This window comes from Xyrauchen texanus, chromosome 5 (assembly GCF_025860055.1).
Source record: "Xyrauchen texanus isolate HMW12.3.18 chromosome 5, RBS_HiC_50CHRs, whole genome shotgun sequence".
NCBI classification, from domain to species: Eukaryota; Metazoa; Chordata; class Actinopteri; order Cypriniformes; family Catostomidae; genus Xyrauchen; species Xyrauchen texanus.
The window spans coordinates 12,866,097-12,881,636 of record NC_068280.1 but is presented as its reverse complement, the minus strand read 5'-3'; the positions used below and the strand labels follow the sequence as shown (position 1 = coordinate 12,881,636).

Below are 15,540 nucleotides of genomic sequence, written 5' to 3'. Positions count from 1 at the left end.
CAAATGACAGCATTTGTGGCATAATATTGATACCACAAAAATACATTTTGACTTGCCCCTCCTTTTCTTTCAAAAAAGCACATATCTGAGTAACAGTGATGCACTTACAATGGATGTGAATGGGGTCAGTTGATAAACATTAAAATACTCACTATTTAAAAAGTATAGCCACATAACAAACATTGTGTTAACATGATTTTAGTTTGATAAAATCACGTTTCTTTATCTAACTGTCTTTAAACCCTCCAAAAATGTGCCTTATTCACTACCATTGTAAGTGCCTCATTGCAACCTTGATTTTTGCTTTTTTTAAGGGAGGGACGAGTTGAAATTATTTTGTGTAATCATCATTATGCCACAAATAATTCTGTTGATTGAGCTTAAATTGTACTGAACGCAAAATATTCCTTTAATATTCAAGCATTAAACATGACCACCAACACGCAAGAGCACTTGGTGTATATCCACGTAATAACAGCAAAGCATCGTAGTTCCTTCTCGGAGTTAATATGGAGCTGTGTATTTCTTTCTTACCGTTTCTTTGTCCAGGGAGCAGAAAGGAGGCAGCCAGCAGCCGCACACAGTGCACCAGAGGCTCTTCCTTTGGGTCAGTGTAGTGACCAATATCTCCTTTAATCCTTGATGGCTTAAATACATAACACAAAAAAAAGGGTTTTAATTGTTTACTACCCAGTTCAATATCAATTCCCAAAAGAAATGTGTCAGGATATGTGAAGATCTGAGATGCTGAATATACTTTTAACATTATTAGGTCTTGAACAACCCCATGAAATCACTTGACAAGCACAGTTTTCATTCCAGTGTTGACATATTTTATATTGAAACAGGAAGTCTAGGCAGGACATACTGCATCAATCATATCACTAAATAGCCAATAGCCTTTAGTTGCATTAGTCATGAACCACGATTATGGTTACAGGAGGTATTATGGGGAGGGGTATTCTCAATCTAGAGAGCATTTGACTGGATAATATCTGTGAAGTGCAAGATGAGTCATCAGCATGTTTGGTCTGAGAAAGATTGTGAATTTCAAATGTGTATATCTGCTTAAACTTAATTTTGACATATTTTAATTCAAAGCTAATAGACATGATTAAAAGCCATATAATAATTTTTTTATTACAAATGTACTATAAAAATGGACAATGTTTGCATGTGTGTGTGTTTACCTTGTTGTCAAGTTCTGCTGACTCCAGAACCTCTTCCTTTGGTATGAATCGATCCACACTGCTGTCGGATGATTGCCTGTTGTGACCTTTGCCCTCCAGAAGGTGGGGCTTACTTAAAGCTGACAGCAAGACCAAAAAACAAATTAGTGAGGTGCTAAAACACTTGGTTTTAAGATGCGTTTCCTGTTAATCACAAGTGGTCAGCATTAAATGCAGGAGTAAATGGGTGCAAAATGGTTTGATATCGGATCACAAAAACCACATACGGAGGTAGTCAAAAATGCATGTGACCACATCATATTAGAGGTGTTAAAGCTAATCCAACCTGAATGCATAGGGGATAGCAGTGAAGCGCAACCCCTCAACTGTCAATCAACCATTCTGCTAAAACAAAGAGTTTAAACTTTGCCAGTTACAAGCGACATTATAAAGGAAATAACCGTCCAACCTTGAAAAATCAAATACATAAATATCGGTTTTACAGATTAATCGGTGCCGATGGTTGCTTTTTGGAACGATCAGTTATCTGCAAAAATCGAATCATTTATTATTATTATTATTATTATTTCAGAGTTTCTCCTCCAACAACTTATTTCTGAAGTATAACACGGGCCTCTAGAGATGAAATAAAAACAATCACTGACACCACATGTTGAACTTAATCTTTCATCATGGACAATATTCATTCAAATTTTTACTTCAATTCATTAGATTAGATTTATCAAGTGTTCTAAATTGAAGTGAGGGCATGCAAAGAAAAATCAGACTATATGGAAATGTATATAATATCCAAAATAAGGGATATATACAAAATATTTCATCTGGTGAATACACGGGCTATAAAAAGCTTCATTTGGAAAACTATACAGTAGAGCACTGTAACTGTGCAAAGTCTCTCATTTCAAAATAAAATTCACAAAATAAAAAGTATATTCCAGGTTTTTTATAGATAAAAGACCAAAGCTTCATTTTTCTGTTTTTTAGTGGGATTTTGGTAGCACAATAATTAATTTTGGACTCTTCTAGCATAATGAGGCTCAATTATGTCTGTCACAGCAAGAAAAGACTAAGATTCCTTTTCTTTCATTCTATAAATCGTTTTTAAAAACCATCGGCCGATTAATCGGATGTCAGCCTTTTTCACCACCTTAGTTATCGGTATTGGTCCCCCCTTATACATACATAAGCATGAGAACTTCACAGGTAGTCTTCAGTGTATTTGATCTCAAAATGCAGCAACACAGATGACAAGCGCAAACATCTGAAGCTCAGGTTAATACAGGTACTCCACTAAATCAACTGATAATTCTGCTCGAAATGTTGCGTTTGTGCTAAGATTGAATTTTAACTGCAACTGGGAGAAGAAAAAAAAAAAAAAACGCTGGTTTTAGTCAGGCTTTCTTTGTCTTATGATTTTCTTTACAGTTTATTATCATGCAGTAGCACACTGACATAGTGACAGCATATGTCATCATGAAATCAGAGACCGTCCCTCGAAATCCAAACACAAGTCGTCACAGGACACGCATTTAAGCGACCAGTTGTAAACCGCTATCTGTCTCGCCTAACCACATGTGATCAGAGCACCCGAGATGCATCATAATCCCAGGTGTAAACTAGGGCTGAAACGATTTGTCAACATTAACGACAACGTCAACAATCAAACATTTTCGACATAAATTACAGTTGTCAAATAGTCGTTTGATCTCATTTAACGTAACATGAGATCACATTAAACTCTAATGATGAAGCACGAGAGCAGCACTGCAGCTCGTGCCTGAATGAGGAGAAGACGAATTACAAAGATCACAGTCCAGATGCGCTCTAAACTTTCCAAACAGCTTCACATGATGTAGATCGCAAAGTATGAGGGAATTTTTATGTAAAAATACCAAATAAGAAAATACAGAAGCACTCTCGTTGTGGAATAAGTGGAGCCGGAGCTGCCGCTCCGCTGAAACAAAACGTGCACGTCGAGCGTCTTTAAAAGGAAACACCCCGATGTTACATCTTAAATGCAGTTATATTTACTACGTTTTAGCTTTATTAAAGTTCAAATAATACTGAAGCAGATCATGTAAATAACTAAAAACTCCGAAACTGGCATTTCTCTGTGCGGTCATCGCCTCTTCTATGAGCCACGTGAAGTGTTCTGATCTAAGGGGGAAGGATTGAATCTGCATCCGGCTGAGGCACACTCTGTCGCGGGGTCGCTCTTCCCTCGAGAGTGCGCGCTTATTGCATTTCTTATTGTTAAGAAAATTGCCAATATGCAGCTTTATTAATAAGAGAAAGTTTGTTTTTAGAATTAAAGATGGATTGAAGTGATCCGAAAGATGACAGAGTAGTTTATACATTATACACCGAGTTGTGAGTTGTGCGTAGATGCCGCGGAGAATAGAGTCATCTTGAAATGACCCTTTAGCACGGCAATGCCACCAGCCATACTGCTCATTCTGTGCATGATTTCCTGCAAGAATGTCAGTGTTCTGCCATGGGCAGCGAAGAGCATGGATCTCAATCCCATTGAGCACGTCTGGGGTGAGGGCTAGGGCCATTCCCCCAGAAATATCTGGGAACTTGCAAGTGCCTTGGTGGAAAAGTGGGGTAACATATCACAGCAAGAACTGACAAATCAGGTGCATTCCATGAGGAGGAGATGCACTGCAGTAGTAAATGCAGCTGATGGCCACACCAAATACTGATTTGTTTAGGGCCACACTGATTCTTTACTGAATTAAACTTAAGTATTTTGTTCCCCTTTAAAGAGGACAAAATCATCTTTTAAAAATACCTTCACTGAATTATTGTTTGTTAGCATGTTTAATACAAACTTTTAAGTCTGGGCACAAGCTGAATAATCGGATAAGAGCTAATGATTAATCGTTGCAATAATTGCAATGTAGTCAAATAATCGTTCCAACAATCATTAGATTAATCAATTATCAAAATAATCGTTAGTTGGTGCCCTAGTGTAAACAGGGTCAAAGTGATCTACTCGCATCCAAACTAGCACCAGAGCAGAGTGTATTGCTCGGTAATTCAGTGTTGAAAGTAAGACTATACAGTATTGTAGCATGTACCCAGTGCAGATTGAGAGAAAGGCTCTGAAGGTTTGTCAGGCGGTGGAGCTGCTCCCTCCTCTTCCTCGTCCTGCAATGTGCCGATCTGCATCCCTGAGTACTGACTCTCACTGCCGTCCAACACCTACACACACACACACACACACACACACATACCAAATATAACCATGTGAATACGGAGCATAACACAAAAACATTCACAGCAACCCATTCATGCAAATGCAAACAAGGAACATTCAACAACAGTTCAACAAGCATCACTTTGGGAAACTCCTACAAATATTGTTTGATCACAGCTTCCATTTGCAATTTTTGCATAATCATATATGCATGTTTGGACGATTTTGGGCCTCACATAAAGAATTACTATACTACCAGGTCATGGTTGTTCATCAGGGGTCCCACACAGAGTCTTAAATAATTTACCAAAAAAAATAAAAAATGATTTAGTCACCCTAATGTTGATCAAACCTGTATGCTGTCGTTATTTCCATGAAACGCAAAAGGAGAAATCTGTATGCAGCTCTTTTTCATGCAGTCACTGTTCATAATGACCACATCTGTCATGCTCCAAAAAAGGACAAAAAAACACTACAAAAGCACCATAAAATAGTCCACATGATCTGATCCGAGCACTATATTCCAAATCTTCAAACAGGAGCTTTGTGCGCTTGGTATATAAAAATGGTAAACCAATGCATCATGCCAAGAATGATGTCAATGTAAAAACACCATTGGTTCTCATCTCATGATTCTTCAAAATGTTCTACTTTTGTGTTCCACAGAAGAAATAACAGCATATGGGTCATTAGGGATAAAAATAATAAGTAAATAATAACAACATTAAAATTTTTGGGTGACCTATTTCTTTGCATTATGCCTGTTTTTAAAATGAATATCACTGGTTCACTACAAGTAAAGCTCAATCGACAGCATTTGTGGCATAAGGTTGCTTACCATGGACTCATCTCTCCATTTCATAAAAATAAAAAAAAATCAATGTTGCAGTGAGGTACATTTTTGGAGGGTTTAAAGGCAAAACACGAATGTATTATTTGAGCTGTGAAGTTGTTTAAATCATAATTTTTTACAGTCATTTTAGGGTTTAGCATTACGTCGCCATGGCAATAAAGTTTACAATTTAATATAACTTTACACAGTAAGGTTAGTATACTATTTTAGCACACTAAAATCATGTTAACACACATATTGTTTGTAAGTGCCTCATTTAAACAGACTTTTCCTTTTATTTATAAGAAAATAACCAAGTCGAAATACATTTTTGTCATAGTTAACATTATGCCACAAATGCTGTTGATTGAGCTTAACTTGTACTGAACCCAAAAAATTATTTTAAGTGTGAACTGATTAACTGAGATAAAATTGAGCTTTAAGGTATTTGAAAATTGGACATAATGGAATATCAGAACAGTAATGCTGCACAAATTCACTTCACCATTTTCAAATGAAGCCCTTAAAACTGATCAGAGATCAGCATCACTATTGCAGGAACAGGGTTTGTGATCACTGGTCCAGAGACGGAGAAATGAAAGGCGTTTGAACACCTCAGGAAAAAGGCCGTGCATGTGGAATGGGGCAAAAAAGCGAGCAGGGATCTAACATGGCGGGGAAGAGCAACAATAGCCTCACCCCCTGTCCTCTGCTGACCTGGTCACTACTGCTAGAGAAGGAGATGGCAGAAAAGGTGGAGGAAGAAGATGTAGAGGAGGTAGAGAAGGAAGAAGAGGATGGCCTGTAGGAAGATGACTCGCTGTCGGAGTGCGTGTCCGGCCCTTCTGTGGGAGTTGGGGAAGGTGGTGAATAGTTCCGATAGCATCTGCTGGTGTTCTGGACACTTACGAGCTCAGCGCAATCTGAAGGCGTCACGGCGGAATCTGGACCCTCCGTAGTCGTCTGGGAACTGTCACTAGGGGGTGATGATGACGCGGCACCTGTAGACATTTGGTTGCAATCAGTTATTAAGTTGGCAGATGAGCTGACGACCCCAGTGCCTCCGCTTGAGCTGCGGCTTAGCATGTCCTCCTCATCTTCATCGTCTGGAGTATCAGGTCCAACCCCCTGCTCTGAAGCACTCAGGTCTACAGAGTCTCCCGACTGCAAGGTGTGCTGGGAGGAGCGTGGCTGCTCTGTGATGATGTCAGATGTGCCAAGAGATGAAACGCCTGACGATGACGGAGCTTCACTGGAGCTGTCACCACCTACTGAAGCTTAAGCAAATGTGACAACCATGCATTAATTCTGCCATACATTACATGTAATTTGCTTGTTGTAATTCAGCAAGTGTGTAAAGCTGCATATTAACTTGATTTCTAAAGAATTTTGCACATTACATGTTTGCACATGCAAAACTTGCCACCAAGACACTAAGGAGTTGTGGATGTTTGCCAGGGTATTGCTAAGGTATTCAGAGTGGTGTTAGCATGTTAAAGCCCACCCCTAAGCCTCTACAATATTCTGGTACCTTGATATGGCTTGGGCCCTCCTCCATTGTAAATCTATGGGATTTTTGTTGTTGTTGTTGCTGCCCATTTTATCAACTATTGCCCATTCTTGATCAACTATAAAATGAATAGCGCATCTCTCCTAGACAAGCCGCATGATATGTGTGGCATAGCAAAAACAGTGTGGATTAAAATACACAGTGAAAATGCACAATTTGAGTTGGGGGGTCGTTAAAATCCCTAACATTAAGTGCGAACAATAGACCAATGCTTTCTTTTGCAAGCAACAGTTACTAAAAGAAAAGTTCTCCCAAAATGTTGTTTAAAACCCATATGACCTACTTTTCAGTGGAACACAAAATTAGATGTGAGCAGAATGTTATTCTAGGTCACATAGGTTTAGAACAACATGAGGGTGAGTAAATACTGACACTCGTTTTTGAGTGAACTATACTCTATATAATATCTCAACTTAGACTTACCAGTGAAAGATCCTGTGGTGACCTCTGCCCTCTCAGGGTCATCCTCTAAACCCTCTTCTTCACCTAACAACAGCTTACCTAAGACAAGCACGATACATAGGGAATGTCACAATGACCAAACACAAAGTACTGAAAAATTATATACAGCGGGGACAAAAGTTCAAGATTCCATTGTGACAATGCTTCCATTTTACGTTTTTTCTAACATTATACAGTTTTTAACATAAAAATTATATCACCATTATAACAACTGAGTGAAATATTGAACATACAGTGAGGAAAATAAGTATTTGAACACCCTGCTATTTTGCAAGTTCTCCCACTTAGAAAACATGGAGGGGTCTAAAATTGTCATCGTAGGTGCATGTCCACTGTGAGAGACATAATCTAAAAAAAAAAATCCAGAAATCACAATGTATGATTTTTTAACTATTTATTTGTATGATACAGCTGCAAATAAATATTTGAACACCTGCCTATCAGCTAGAATTCTGACCCTCAAAGACCTGTTAGTCTGCCTTTAAAATGTCCACCTCCACTCCATTTATTATCCTAAATTAGATGCACCTATTTGAGGTCATTAGGTGCATAAAGACACCTGTCCACCCCATACAATCAGTAAGAATCCAACTACTAACATGACCAAGACCAAAGAGCTGTCCAAAGACACTAGAGACAAAATTGTACACCTCCACAAGGCTGGAAAGGGCTACAGGGAAATTGCCAAGCAGCTTGGTGAAAAAAGGTCCACTGTTTGAGCAATCATTAGAAAATGGAAGAAGCTAAACATGACTGTCAATCTCCCTCGGACTGGGGCTCCATGCAAGATCTCACCTCGTGTGGTCTCAATGATCCTAAGAAAGGTGAGAAATCAGCCCAGAACTACAGGGGAGGAGCTGGTCAATGACCTGAAAAGAGCTGGGACCACCGTTTCCAAGGTTACTGTTGGTAATACACTAAGGCGTCATGGTTTGAAATCATGCATGGCACGGAAGGTTCCCCTGCTTAAACCAGCACATGTCAAGGCCCGTCTTAAGTTTGCCAATGACCATTTGGATGATCCAGAGGAGTCATGGGAGAAAGTCATGTGGTCAGATGAGACCAAAATAGAACTTTTTGGTCATAATTCCACTAACCGTGTTTGGAGGAAGAAGAATGATGAGTACCATCCCAAGAACACCATCCCTACTGTGAAGCATGGGGGTGGTAGCATCATGCTTTGGGGGTGTTTTTCTGCACATGGGACAGGGCGACTGCACTGTATTAAGGAGAGGATGACCGGGGCCATGTATTGTGAGATTTTGGGGAACAACCTCCTTCCCTCAGTTAGAGCATTGAAGATGGGTCGAGGCTGGGTCTTCCAACATGACAATGACCCGAAGCACACAGCCAGGATAACCAAGGAGTGGCTCTGTAAGAAGCATATCAAGGTTCTGGCATGGCCTAGCCAGTCTCCAGACCTAAACCCAATAGAGAATCTTTGGAGGGAGCTCAAACTCCGTGTTTCTCAGCGACAGCCCAGAAACCTGACTGATCTAGAGAAGATCTGTGTGGAGGAGTGGGCCAAAATCCCTCCTGCAGTGTGTGCAAACCTGGTGAAAAACTACAGGAAACGTTTGACCTCTGTAATTGCAAACAAAGGCTACTGTACCAAATATTAACATTGATTTTCTCAGGTGTTCAAATACTTATTTGCAGCTGTATCATACAAATAAATAGTTAAAAAATCATACATTGTGATTTCTGGATTTTTTTTTAGATTATGTCTCTCACAGTGGACATGCACCTACGATGACAATTTCAGACCCCTCCATGATTTCTAAGTGGGAGAACTTGCAAAATAGCAGGGTGTTCAAATACTTATTTTCCTCACTGTAAAATGAAATTCAGTTCAAGTCGGGTGTGGGATATTCCCACTTAATTTCTCAATCTTCGACCATAAAGGCATTCCATTGCCAGATGCTTGGAAGCTGACATGTAAGGAAACAAAAACTGCAAAGCTCCCGATAGCTTAGCAGGTGTTCGACTGTCACCAGAGACGTCTTCTATTAGCAACCCAATCAATAAACAATGCTGCAATGCAAGCATTTGTGCTACACTTGTACGATTATCAAAAGAGAATATAATTTTTGTATCTCCAAATAGCGTTGTATCTCCAACTATAATCTATTCCAAACTTTCAAAGCTTTTTTAATAGCCCAAAAGTCTAACCACATGGTCATGTCCAGTACAGTTCTAATGACATGCCAAGGACAGCTCCAGAAACACGGCCAAAGATATGTGTGAGTAGGTTAGATGTATAAGAAGGACAGACAAGCAGTCACCTTTTTGCTTCCTGAGGAGAAGAGGACTGCATGTTGACCCACCGGCTGTATAACAGGAAAAAGGAAGTGAAGAGAGCAGGAGCAAGCCCAAACATTCATTTTGAGGGTTAGAGGAAAGAAGATGCAGAAGATAAGAAGCACATGCATGTGAAAAATCTGCTTTGCTGTGTTTAATATAGTGAATTTTGATGTTACAGATTAATGCCTGGTTATCCAGCAGGAGATTAAGAATAAAACACAATATTAAGAAGCAATAATGGAAATGTTAAGAGCTGAATTTTAGGAAGGCCTGTCATCAGTGAGGGAAAAAAAAGTAGACTAATCAAACAACTTCAGATAATAAACCCCAAAAACAGATTACTCTGTGAACCCAAAGCAAAATGTACTGACTAACAATAAGCTTTGCTGTCTAAAGGAATCTATCAAGTCTGGTTTCGATTCCTTAATGATTCTAAACGATTTTAGAATTGTTAAAAAGAAAGAATTGACCATTTTTGAAAGAAAATTCTCATTGCATTCACTACCACAGAAGCCTGTTTTACACCTGAGATCATTTTAGTTCTGAATAAATAGTGATTCTCGATTCCCAGTCCTAGCTGACAGTATAACGAAGATGACTGACAGGAAGCTTGACCGATACCGAACTCTTATGGCCTGACCAGAGACGGGGCTAAACAAAATGGGCTGTGTGCCATATTTACCAATAAGCTCGGTGATGCTGCCACTGCGTGCACGGCTCTCCATCTCTACTTTGAAGACACTAGTGTGTGTGATTTTGCCAGGCGTGATGAGCGCGTTCAGCAGCTCAGGGGGAGGAGTGCGAAACACCTGCTGGAGAAGCTCTAGAGACGCCGTCACCACATTATGATCCCAGTGCTGTGTGTAGTGCAGGGTCAGCTCATACACCTGATAGCACAAGAACAGAGTTTACATATACACAAATATACAGCCACGCACACCCAATCAATTCAACACACACAGAAAAAACAAAACAAAAAAAAGCTCACACTTAATTTATTTGTCAGATAGAGCTCAGTCAGGTACTTGGAAGTACATGCATGGGTGCCAGAACTTTGGCAGTCCAAAAGTCATATTTAGGCAGCATAAAAGTAATCCACAAGAGTCCCATCGATCAACGAATGTCTTCTGAAGCAAATCGATACGTTTGTGTAAAAAATAAAACGCTAATTAAATCGTAATTATCTTTTCAAACGTGCTTCCTGCCAGCAGCTGACGCGAGAGTTCGGCCATTTCAAACCGCATCAGAGCCATGGATGGAAGCGCTGGAGTCGTGTAGATTACTTTTATGCTGCCTAAATGACTGACTTTTGGACCGTCAAAGTGCTGGCACCAATGTGCTTCCATTATAAGGACCTGACAGAGCTCTATCTTCTACAAATCTTAATTTGTGTTCTGCTGAAGAAAGACAGACATACACATCTGGGATGCCATCAGGGTAAGTGAATAATGAGAGCATTTTCATTTTTGGATGAACTATTCCTTTAATGAACAAACAAAATTAATTCAACTAAAAACACACAAATTATTGTATTGTTCTTGTACATATTGAATAAATAATTTAACCATTCACAGTGAAGGTTGTAAAAATGTGAACCCCTAGGATTATGACGTCACCAAAAGCTAATTTCAGTCAGCATATGGCAAACCTGGCATCCAGTTAATGAAACGAGATTGGAGGTGTGGGTTAGAGCTACTTTGACTTATAAAAAGCACTCAGTTTTTATTTTATTTTAGTTTACTATTCACAAGAAGCCTCTGCTGATGTTGACCAAGCCTCACAAAAAACAGATATCAGAAGACCTACGATCAATTTAGAATTTAGATATTCATCGGTCCACAGTTAGAAATATTTTCTATAAATGGAGATGATTTAGTACCATGGATACACTCCCTAGAAGTGGCAACCAGCCAAGATGACTCAAAGGGCACACCACAGAATGCTCAATGAGGAAAAAAAAAATAACCCTAGAGCAGGAGCTAAAGACTTTAGGAATTAGGAATCATTGAAACTTGTTAACATCTCTACTATGTCTACTATGCGGAAAACATTAAACAGGCAAGTGTCCATGGCAGGACACCATGAAGTTGACTGCTGCTTTCCAAAAAAAAAAAAAACATTGCTGCAAGCCTGAAGTTTGCCAAAGACCAGCTAGACATTCCATAACACTACTGGGAAAAAATGTTTTTGGACTGTTGAAATTTAACTGTTTGGGAAGAACAAGCAGCAATATACATGGCATAAAAAGGTCACCGCATACAACATGAAAACATCTTTTAAGTCTTATCCTATCATATCATAAGGCAATAATAATGGCATGCTGCATCTGTGGTGTCTGTGTCAGCTCTTGCACCTGGATGAGCTGCTCAGGTGAGGGGGAGACATCTGCCTCTTTACGAACGAGCCCAAAGCTGCCCTTCAGACTGGTGTTAGGATCCTGCTGCTGAATAAGTGGCATCAGGTAGCGCAATGTCAGTAAGACACCCAGAATCAGGTGACTGGAATGCTCCTCATCCACTGGTACCACCAAACCTGTGAGAAAGAAACAGTGTTAAACTACTCAACAAAATTAGACACTATATATATATATATATATATATATATATATATATATATATATATGGCCTGTCAATCGATTACAATGTTTACATGATGTCCCGATTAATTAATCGTGGTTAATCGCATTTAAATCGCATATACAAATATTTGCTGAGAAAGCCCGTCATATAACAATAATTAAATATATAATTAAATGTTATCTTTAAATATATATATATATATATATATATATATATATATATATATATATATATATATATATATATTCAGATAATTAAAATGCATTACATTCTTGTGGCAGATGAGTTAATCACTGATAAGACAACACAAAAAGCGGCTTTAGAATACAATGTATTGTTTACTACCATATTATTGAACATAAGCCAATCATTGGCATACAGTTCACAGCAATCCATTACACAAGTGAATTTGTCAATCAGTTGGAGATTTATTATGAGGGCTTGTTTAAGGACCCGTCAATTTCAACAAGCATCAGACATGCTTGTGTAGCGTCTCGGGTGCATTGCATCATAAACATAAAATGTTTAGGTCACTGTGTCAAGTTAAATATAGTTTAATACTTAGAACACATCTTGAGATCCCTTAGTTCGAATTTTTGCGCTCCAAGTGTTTTGAACGCAAGAATGTAACGCATGTCTGTGTTGTGCTGTCTGGTTGTTTTCTTCAAGGTATAAACTGCGTGTTACCACACAGCTGAAATTTAAATTACTGCCCTCTGGAGTAAACAGGTGGTACTACAAGCTTGCATTTCTCAGGAAGCTTCCAATCCGGGGGCATTGTGATTAATTGCGTAAATTGTTTATTTTTTTTTTGTAATCGCACTTAATTAACATGTTAAATCTACAGCCCTAATACATACACACACACACACACACACACACATATATATATAAATACACACACACATTAGTCAATGATAACAAAGACTAGACTAAAAAGATGCATCATGGCGAGAATTACAATTTTTTTATTAAAACAACGTTGACAAAAACAAACATAGAAAGGGAAATGAGCTGCTTTACAAACAGATTAATAACCTCATAAAAATATAGATTTTTCTTAATTTGAAAGACTAAAAATGTCTGATTAGCCACTGGCTGGTAAATGTTCAGATTTCAATGACCAGTGAATGAGTAGCAAAGTAGTTCAACATCTTTTCTCTGCGTGTTGAGTGAAAGTTTGATTTGATATCTGTTAATATGTGTCCAAAGACGAGATCAACAAAATCTATTTGTCATTGAATAATGTCTCTCTTAATATCCTTTCTGTTCTTTAATGAATTGTTGCTAAAAAATATATCGTTTTTTTATTCTAAATCACAAATAGCACAGATGAGGTAAAGCCATTTGAGTCCTCTCTTGTTAAAGGTGCTGTAAGCTTATTTTCTTCATGAAAAAGTATGCAAAACATTTTCTACCCCTGAAAGATATTAGTGATATAAGTGTTCTGAGATATCTCACCGGTCTCTGTGACAGCTGTAGACTCTTTAAACAGCAAACAAAAATGTGTCCGCTGTCTGCGGACAATGACACTTTCTGCATGTCAATCATTTTGTGCGGTTTCATAATATTGTAGATGCAGCAAATTATTGAGGCATAATGCATTTTTATACCATGCGGTTACAATAACAACTGTCAGTTGAAGTCGCTATTTTGCACTATTTAATTAAGCTCATTTTGGTATTTTGGGTTTTGGAAAGAGGGGTGTGGCTAATCCAACAGCTCAGTATCATGGAAGTAGAACAGCTGAAATCACTTAAAGAAGCACATGTTAAAGGTGCTTTACTGATGTAATTTAAAGAACTTCAGATTTCTTAAAGAGGCAGTACAATTTTTAGCACTTGTTCTACAAATCAATGTAAATAGTATAAATTATGCATTAAACAAACATGTAACAAAATGTAATGTGCATTTTTAAAAACAAATCAAATATAATTTGTAAAAATAATATTTTTGCAATGTTCCTAGTTAGACGGTCCCCTGTATAATTAATAGCATTCGCTGGGAGAGAATTTCTTTCATATGCAAGCAAAATGGACATTATAACTGAAATACACCCATATAAATCAATATCGAATAGGATTCGAAAGCTTATGAATCGAATAGGGAAATCCGTATCAAAACCCAGCCCTAGTTGTGAATTGCTATTTATGGAAAAATGCCCTACACGCAATGCAATATCCTAAACTGGTTAAAACACAAATTAATAACAGTCTCTAAAGCATTAAGAAATCAGAACTTAAAAAGTAGCTAATACTTTTGTATATTCATTTTATGCAACAAGGACAATTGTCTTTTTCAGTATAATTTATATGTTTGATAGCTACATATTTAAATTAATAAATGTTTATACATTTTGCTGAATGTTTTTATATTTGATTAAAGGTTAGTCGGTTACAGTTTGACACATGCTTTTTTTGTTTTAGAACATTATCATCAACACAAATTATTTTGTTGGCTCAAATTGTATGCCATTTTATTCTGAGTAAAACTGACTAAAATTAATGAATATGATATGACAATATATCAACTAAATTTAAAGGACATTTTCGTCAAAAGACTAAAACTATGACTAAAAATTATCACAGAAAGAAAGACTTTCAGTTAAGTCCTTGCCATTTGAAACACACAGTAGATTTGTGAGTGTGTGTGTGGGTGTCCTACCAAGCAGCACGTTAAGAAGCCAGGTGTAGAAGTAGTGTGTTCTGCGTGAGTGCTGACACACACTGACGGCAGAGCTGGCCGCTGTGCGGCGGATAGTTGGAGAGCTGGATTTCAGATTGGCAACAAAGGCCTTCAGCAGCATCTACACACACACACACACACACACACACACACACACACACACACACAGACACACACAGACACACACAGACACACACAGGATAAAGTCAAGAGTAACCCATTCAAAAGAACCCAGTATGGGTGAGTCATTTAAAGCGGGGCAGAGACCATCCTTAAGTACCTTAATGTTCTTTGTAAGCAAACCAGGAATATTATGGAGACTTGTTCACACCCAATGACTTTGCATTTGTTCATGGATACCATTGAATATGGGGAATTCTTCTAAAAGTATTTTAAATACAGATGTAATCATCTCAAGAGGTATTCTATCTAGTTTTTACAGTAGTTAACAAGCTCTCCTGGAATGTTTGCATAGCTACACTGCTTGTTATTTCCTTGCAAATTATTTATTTACAACAGCAGCTGATATTTAAGCATAAAAGAATAGCACTAAAACTCTCCTCTGTATTTTAAAGTGACTTTGATCTCGGCAGGAGAATAAAATCTATCCCTCTCCTACGGACATGACAAGTTCATGGATACTTAAATCCAGTCTGAGTCACATTCCATATTGAGAAGATGATGTCACCACTGCACATTCACAGAAGCCAGCGGTG

At 38.2% G+C, this 15,540-nt stretch overlaps 1 protein-coding gene across 2 annotated transcripts in view; it reads right to left on the bottom strand.

Moving 5' to 3' along the window:
• The window catches only part of htt (huntingtin), a 70,944-nt gene that overhangs the window by 40,466 nt on the left and 14,938 nt on the right, over positions 1-15,540 (bottom strand). For both annotated transcript variants that reach the window (XM_052127286.1, XM_052127287.1), the window contains exons 7-14: positions 14,804-14,945; positions 11,914-12,092; positions 10,243-10,447; positions 7,218-7,295; positions 6,134-6,501; positions 4,274-4,397; positions 1,191-1,309; positions 535-646 (exon numbers count right to left, since the gene is read on the bottom strand). In XM_052127286.1, the coding sequence (XP_051983246.1) occupies positions 535-646; positions 1,191-1,309; positions 4,274-4,397; positions 6,134-6,501; positions 7,218-7,295; positions 10,243-10,447; positions 11,914-12,092; positions 14,804-14,945 (1,327 nt within the window). The remainder of the gene's footprint in view (positions 1-534; positions 647-1,190; positions 1,310-4,273; positions 4,398-6,133; positions 6,502-7,217; positions 7,296-10,242; positions 10,448-11,913; positions 12,093-14,803; positions 14,946-15,540) is intronic.